General features: G+C 36.6%; 1 protein-coding gene across 1 annotated transcript; it reads left to right on the top strand.

The window, feature by feature from the left end:
* Window positions 1–879: 879 nt before the first annotated feature.
* LOC141918953 (uncharacterized) lies at window positions 880–7,485 on the top strand (the record flags this gene model as incomplete). Its single annotated transcript, XM_074813917.1, has 4 exons — window positions 880–1,069; window positions 1,215–1,326; window positions 1,600–1,668; window positions 7,236–7,485. Coding segments are annotated over exons 1-4 (621 nt in total), but the record flags the coding sequence as incomplete, so codon positions are not given.
* Between the last annotated feature and the right edge of the window lie 752 nt (window positions 7,486–8,237).

Here is an 8,237-nt window from a genome sequence, read left to right as displayed (position 1 = left end):
GCCCCTCTACCCCCCTGATAGACTCCTATATGTGCTCATATACCCCCTCAGCCACCCCTATAGGCCCCTATATGTGCTCCTATACCCTCTCAGCTGCCCCTATAGGCCCTTATATCCCCCTCAATCGCCCTATACCCCCCCATAGGCCCCTATATGTGCCCCTATAGGCCCCTCAGTCACCCCTATAGACCCCTATACCCCCCATAGGCCCCTATATGTGCCCCTATACCTCCCTTAGCCGCTCCTATAGACCCCCTCTACCCCCCCATAGGCCCCTCTACCCCCCCTATAGGCTCCTATACATGGCCCTATACCCTCTCAGCTATCCCTATAGGCCCCTCTACCCCCCCATAGGCCCCTATATGTGCCCCTATAGGCCCCTCAGTCACCCCTACAGACCCCTATACCCCCCTATAGTCCCCTCTACCCCCCCATAGGCTCCTATACGTGCCCCTATACCCTCTCAGCTACCCCTATAGGCCCCTATATCCCCCTCAACCGCCCCTCTACCCCCCCATAGGCCCCTATATGTGCCCCTATAGGCCCCTCAGTCACCCCTACAGACCCCTATACCCCCCTATAGTCCCCTCTACCCCCCCTATAGGCCCTTATACGTGCCCCTATACCCCTCTCAGCCGCCCCTATAGACCCCTACACCCCCATAGGCCCCTATATGTGCCCCTATACCTCCCTCAGCCGCCCCTATAGACCCCTCTACCCCCCCCGCTAGGCCCGCGCTCCGCCCCACAGGCCCCTCCAGGCCCCGTCCCCCCCCCACCCCCTCCACACCCCCCCCCGCCCGCCCCCCCCCCCCCCCCCTCAGCCCCCCGCCCCGGGCGTCGCCGCCGATGACGTTACCGGACGCGTCCCGCGCGCGGCATGACGCCGTCCCCCCGCCCCAGCGCCGCTCTGCCCGCCGGCGGACGCCGCCTCTACTCCTCCCGCTTCCGGCCGAGGCCACGCCCCCTCACTTCCGGCGGCGCTCCACCGCCTTCCCTGGGCCACTTCCGGCGACGCTCTAGCCCGGTCCTCCAACACCCCTTTTTAGTCCTCCAACACCCCCTTTTTAGTCCTCCAACACCCTCCCCCGGCGCCTTATTACCCCCCAAAAACACCCCCCCACTCCCCACCTCCTCACCCGCTCCCCGCCATGCGCCCTCCGCCTTTTCCTCCTTCTCTATGGTCACATCCCGGAAGTTACGTTCCGTGAGGAGGGGAGGAAGAGGCGGGACTTCCGCTTCCGGCCGCCGCCGCCGCCGTCGCCGCGGGGAGGGGGGGGGGGGGGGGTAGCGCAGCTGCTCGCTGTGGTGCGGCGGAGCCATGGAGGTGAGGGGGGGGGGTCCGGGGGGCACCCACGGGGGTATTTGGGGCGGGGGGGGGGCAATTTGGGGCGGGGGGGGGGGCACCCACGGGGGTGTTTAGGGTGTGGGGGGGGGAGTTTGGGGCGGGGGGGGGGGCACCCACGGGGGTATTTGGGGCGGGGGGGGGGCACCCAGGAGGGAATTTAAACCCTGGGGGGGCCCCCACGGGGGTCTCCCATCCCTGGGGGGGGGGTCTCCGTGGGTGACCCCCCCCCCCCATTTCTCCCCCCCCCCCCAGTTTCCCGGTGGAAGCGACAACTACTTGGCCATCACGGGGGCGGCGCACCCCTTCCTCACCGGGGCCGAGGTGAGAGCGGGGAGGGGGGGGGGGGGGGGACCCCTAAATCGGGGGGGGGGACACCCCCAAATCCTGGGGGGGGGGACCCCCAAATCTGGGGAGGGGTCAGAGCCACCCGGGCCGGGGTTAAAATGAGTGAAAACCCCGTGAAATTTCCTCAAAACGCAGCCCCGGGAATGGGCGGTTTGGGGAGGGTGAAGGGGAGGGGGGGGGGAAGTCGGTTTTGAGGGGGAATTGGGGTAAAATGGTCGAAAATGTGGAGTTTTGAGGTGGGAAATGGGTGGGGACAGGAGGGAAATGGGGCGGAATCGTTCAAGAAGGCAGCGGGATTGTGGGGAAATAGGTAAAAGTGGCATCGGAAGGCCCCAAAATAGCAGTAATTTGCGCCAAAATAGCTTAAAAGCAACAAAATTGCCCAAAATAGCAGCGATGTGCCCCAAAATAGCAGCGATGTGCCCCAAAATAGCAGCGATGTGCCCCAAAATAGCAGCGATATGCCCCAAAATAGCAGTAATTTGCCCCAAAATAGCTTAATAGCAACAAAATTGCCCAAAATAGCAGCGATATGCCCCCAAAATAGCAGTGATTTGCCCCAGAATAGCTTGATAGCAACAAAATGCCCCAAAATAGGAGGAATATGCCCCAAAATAGCTCGATAGCAACAAAATGCCCCAAAATAGCTCGAAAGCAACAAAATTGCCCAAAATAGCAGTGATATGCCCCAAAATAGCAGTAATTTGCGCCAGAATAGCTTGAAAGCAACAAAATGCCCCAAAATAGCAGTAATGTGCCCCAAAATAGCTTGAAAGCAACAAAATGCCCCCAAAATAGGAGCAATGTGCCCCAAAATAACTTGATAGCAACAAAATGCCCCAAAATAGCAGTAATTTGCCCCAAAATAGCTTGAAAGCAACAAAATGCCCCAAAATAGCTTGAAAGCAACAAAATGCCCCAAAATAGCAGTGATGTGCCCCAAAATAGCTTGATATCAACAAAATGCCCCAAAATAGCAGTAATTTGCCCCAAAATAGCTCGATACCAACAAAATGCCCCAAAATCGCAGCATGTGCCCCAAAATCGCTTGAAAGCAACAAAATGCCCCAAAATAGCAGCAAAATGCCCCAAAATAGCAGTAATGTGCCCCAAAATAACTTGATAGCAACAAAATTGCCCAAAATAGCGGCGATGTGCCCAAAATACCAGTAATTTGCCCCAGAATAGCTTGATAGCAACAAAATGCCCCAAAATAGCAGTAATGTGCCCCAAAATAACTTGATAGCAGCAAAATGCCCCAAATAGCAGTAATTTGCCCCAAAATAGCTTGAAAGCAACAAAATGCCCCAAAATAGCAGTAATTTGTGCCAAAATAGCTTGAAAGCAACAAAATTGCCCAAAATAGGAGCGATGTGCCCCAAAATAACTTGATAGCAACAAAATGCCCCAAAATAGCAGTAATGTGCCCCAAAATAGCAGTAATTTGCCCCAAAATACCTTGAAAGCAGCAATATGCCCCAAAATAGCAGTGATATGCCCCAAAATAGCCTGAAAGCAACAAAATGCCCCAAAATAGTAAGCGATGTGCCCCAAAATAGCAGTAATTTGCCCCAAAATAGCTTGATAGCAACAAAATCGCCCAAGATAGCAGCAACGTGCCCCAAAATAGCAACAAAATCCCCACAAAATGGCGGCAAAATTCCCAAAATAACTACAACGGGCACTAAAATCTCTGGGAAAAGCGCAAAATGGTGTCAAAGTGCCCCAAAGCAGCCCCAAGGGTCACCGAAATGTCTCTGAACAGCAAAACCCCCACATTTGGTTTATTTGAATGAAAACGGGAAAATTCAACGTTTCCCCACAGGAATGGGAGGTTTGGTGACGAACGGGCCCCAAAACTCCCTGAAAAATCCGATTTTTAGGCCTAAAAATGGCCCAAAATGGCTGAAAAAAAATCCTATTTTCTAAAGTTTTTAAATTTTTTTTAACATTTTATTTTATATTTTTATTTTTAGATATTTTATGTCTTTACTTTTTAAAAATTTTTTAGTTTATTTTCCATTTTTCAAAAAAATTTTGAATTTTTGAAATTTTTAATGTTTAAATTTTGTCTAATTTTTAAATTTTTAATTTTTAAAATTTTTTAATTTTAAAATTTATTTTTAATAATGGGGTTTTTAAATTTAAAATGTTTAAAATTTTTTTGTTTTTATTTTTAATTTTATTTTTAATTTTAATATTTTAATTTTAATTTTTTAAATTTTTAAAAATTTAGTCTTTTAAAATTTTTTGTTTTAATTTTTAAACTTTATTTTTAACTTAATTTTTACAATTTTTAAAATTTTTATATTTAATTTTTAAATTTTCCATTTTAGCTTAGATTTTTAATTTTTGAAATTCTTAACAATTTTTTAGTTTTTGAATTTCAAAAATTTTTATTTTTTTAATTTTAAAATTTCTTTTTCTTTTTAAATTTTAATACTTTAATTTTTTAAGTTTGTTTCTAAATTTTTAAGTTCTTTTATTTTTTAAACTTAAAACTTTAGCTTTAAATTATCTAAAAATTTTTAAAAATTTTTTTAATTTTAAATATTTAAAATCAATTTATTTTTAATTTTAAATCTTTAAAATTGTTTATTTTTTTAATTTTAAAACTTTAAAATGTTCAAATTTTTTCAATTTTAAATTTTGAAAATTTGTTTACATTTAATTTTAAATCTTTAAAATTTGTCTATTTAATTTTAAACCTTTAAAATTGGTTTAAATTTTTTAATTTTAAATTTTTAAAATCTGTTTATATTATTTAAATTTAAGATTTTTAAAAACTTGTTCACGTTTTCTTAATTTTAAATCTTTAAAATTTGTCTACTTTTTTAATTTTAAATCTTTAAAATTTGAATTGTTTTAATTTTAAATCTAAAACTTGTTTAAATTTTTAAAATGTTAGATCTTTAAAACTTGTTTACATTTTCTTAATTTTAAATCTTTAAAATTGGTTTAAATTTTTTAATTTTAAATTTTTAAAATTTGCATTATTTAAATTTTTAAAATTGGTTTACATTTTTTAAGTTTAAATCTTTAAAATTTGTTTGAATTTTTTTAATTTTAAATCTAAAACTTGCTTAAATTTTTAAAATTTTAAATCTTTAAAACTTGTTTACATTTTCTTAATTTTAAATCTTTAAAATTTGTGTACATTTTTTTTAATTTTAAAAATTTGCTTACATTTAATTTTAAATCTTTAAAATCTAAATTATTTTAAATCTTTAAAATATAAATTTTTTAAATTTTAAATCTTCAAAATTCATTTAATTTTTAAAAATTTTAAATCTTTAAAATTTGAATTTTAAATCTGAAACGTGTTTAAATGTTTTTAGTTTTAAATGTTTAAAACTTGTTTACATTTTCTTAATTTTAAATCTTTAAAATTTGTCTACGCTTTTTAAATTTTAAATCTTTAAAATTTGTCTACGCTTCTTAAATTTTAAATCTTTAAAATTTGTCTATGCTTTTTAAATTTTAAATCTTTAAAATTTGTCCTTTTAAAATTTTAAATCTAAAACTAAATTTTTTAAATTTTAAATCTAGAATTTATTTTTTTAATTTTAAATCTTTAAAATTTGTTTACATATTTAATTTTAAGTCTTTAAAACTTGTTTATTTTTTTAATTTTAAACCTTTAAAATTTGCTTACATTATTTAAATTTTAAATCTTTAAAACTTGTTTACATTTTCTTAATTTTAAATCTTTAAAACTTGTTTACATTTTCTTAATTTTAAATCTTTAAAATTGGTTTAAATTTTTTAATTTTAAATCTTTAAAATTTTTTTCCATTGTTTAAGTTTTAAATTTTTAAAATTTGTTTCCATTGTTTAAGTTTTAAATCTTTAAAATTTGTTTCCATTGCTTAAATTTTAAATCTTTACAATTTGTTTACATTTAATTTTAAACCTTTAAAATTTGTCTACACTTTTTTAAATTTTAGATCTTTAAAATTTGTCCTTTTAAAATTTTAAATCTAAAACTAAATTTTTTAAATTTTAAATCTAAAATTTATTTTTTTAATTTTAAATCTTTAAAATTGTTTACATATTTAATTTTAAGTCTTTAAGACTTGTTTTATTTTTTTAATTTTAAACCTTTAAAATTTGCTTACATTATTTAAATTTTAAATCTTTAAAACTTGTTTACATTTTCTTAATTTTAAATCTTAAAACTTGTTTACATTTTCTTAATTTTAAATCTTTAAAATTGGTTTAAATTTTTTAATTTTAAATCTTTAAAATTTGTTTCCATTGTTTAAGTTTTAAATTTTTAAAATTTGTTTCCATTGTTTAAGTTTTAAATCTTTAAAATTTGTTTCCATTGTTTAAATTTTAAATCTTTACAATTTGTTTACATTTAATTTTAAACCTTTAAAATTTGTCTACACTTTTTAAATTTTAGATCTTTAAAATTTGTCCTTTTAAAATTTTAAATCTAAAACTAAATTTTTTAAATTTTAAATCTAAAATTTATTTTTTAAATTTTAAATCTTTAAAATTTGTTTACATATTTAATTTTAAGTCTTTAAAACTTGTTATTTTTTTAATTTTAAACCTTTAAAATTTGCTTACATTATTTAAATTTTAAATCTTTAAAACTTGTTTACATTTTCTTAATTTTAAATCTTTAAAATTGGTTTAAATTTTTTAATTTTAAATCTTTAAAATTTGTTTCCATTGTTTAAGTTTTAAATTTTTAAAATTTGTTTCCATTGTTTAAGTTTTAAATCTTTAAAATTTGTTTCCATTGTTTAAATTTTAAATCTTTACAATTTGTTTACATTTAATTTTAAACCTTTAAAATTTGTCTACACTTTTTAAATTTTAGATCTTTAAAATTTGTCCTTTTAAAATTTTAAATCTAAAACTAAATTTTTTAAATTTTAAATCTAAAATTTATTTTTTAAATTTTAAATCTTTAAAATTTGTTTACATATTTAATTTTAAGTCTTTAAAACTTGTTTATTTTTTTATTTTAAACCTTTAAAATTTGCTTACATTATTTAAATTTTAAATCTTTAAAACTTGTTTACATTTTCTTAATTTTAAATCTTTAAAATTGGTTTAAATTTTTTAATTTTAAATCTTTAAAATTTTTTTCCATTGTTTAAATTTTAAATTTTTAAATTTGTTTCCATTGTTTAAGTTTTAAATCTTTAAAATTTGTTTCCATTGTTTAAATTTTAAATTTTTAAAATTTGTTTCCATTGCTTAAATTTTAAATCTTTAAAATTTGTTTACATTTAATTTTAAATCTTTAAAATGTCTACGCTTTTTTAATTTTAGATCTTTAAAATTTGTCTTTTAAAAATTTTAAATCTAAAACTAAATTTTTTAAATTTTAAATCTAAAATTTGTGTACATTTTTTAGTTTTAAGTCTTTAAAATTGGTTTAAAATTTTAAATTTTAAATCTTGACAATTTGCCTACGTTTTTTTTAATTTTAAATTTTTAAAATCACGTCTCCGTTTTTAAAAATTTCAAATCTACAATTAAATTTTTCCTTTCCCTCTCCCGCGCTTCCCGGCGCGGCGCAGACGTTCCACACCGCCCAGCCTGGGGGACGAGGAGTTCGAGATCCCGCCCATCGCGCTGGACGCCGACCCCTCCCTCGCCGTCTCCGACGTCGTCGGCCATTTTGAAGACCTGGGGGAGCCCGGGGGGGGCCCCCCCGACCCCCCGTTCCCGCCCCCCCCGTACGGGGTGCAGGGGCTGGAGATGCCGGTGGGCATCGGCCACGGGCTCATGGAGCAGGGGGCCGGGCTGCTGGCGGGGGGACTGGCCATGGTGAGCGCGTTTGGGGCGAAAAGGGGCGGAAACGGGGCTGGGGGGGGGAATCGGGGGGAAATGGGGGGGGGGGTTGGGGGGGGTATTAAGGGGGTTTGGGGGGCGTTAAGGGGTTTTGGGGGTATTAAGGGGGGTTTTGGGGTATTAAGGGATTTTGGGAGGATATTGAGGATTTTGGGGGGGTATTAAGGATTTTTTGGGGGTATTAAAGGATTTTTTGGGTATTAAGGGGTTTTGGGGGGCATTAAGGAGGTTTGGGGGGTATTAAGGGATTTTGGGGGTATTAAGGGCTTTTGGGGGGTATTAAGGGATTTTTGGGTATTAAGGATTTTTGGGGGGTATTAAGGGGGTTTTGGGGGGTATTGGGGGACTTTTTGGGGGGTATTAAGGGATTTTGGGGGGTATTAAGGGATTTTTGGGGGATTAAGGGGGTTTTGGGGGGTATTAAGGGATTTGGGGGGGTATTAAGGGATTTTTGGGGTATTAAGGGATTTTGGGGGGCATTATGGGGTTTTGGGGGACATTATGGGGATTTTGGGGGGTATTAAGGGGAATTTTGGGGGGTATTAAGGGGATTTTGGGGGGTATTAAGGGATTTTGGGGGTATTAAGGGGGTTTTGGGGGGCATTAAGGATTTTTGGGGGGTATTAAGGGGTTTTTTGGGGGTATTAAGGGATTTTTTGGGGTATTAAGGGGGTTTTGGGGGGTATTAAGGGGTTTTGGGGGGTATTAAGGGATTTTTGGGTTATTAA

Source organism: Strix aluco, unplaced genomic scaffold (genome assembly GCF_031877795.1).
Source record: "Strix aluco isolate bStrAlu1 unplaced genomic scaffold, bStrAlu1.hap1 HAP1_SCAFFOLD_152, whole genome shotgun sequence".
NCBI lineage: Eukaryota > Metazoa > Chordata > Aves > Strigiformes > Strigidae > Strix > Strix aluco.
This window is presented reverse-complemented; position numbering and strand designations above follow the sequence as displayed.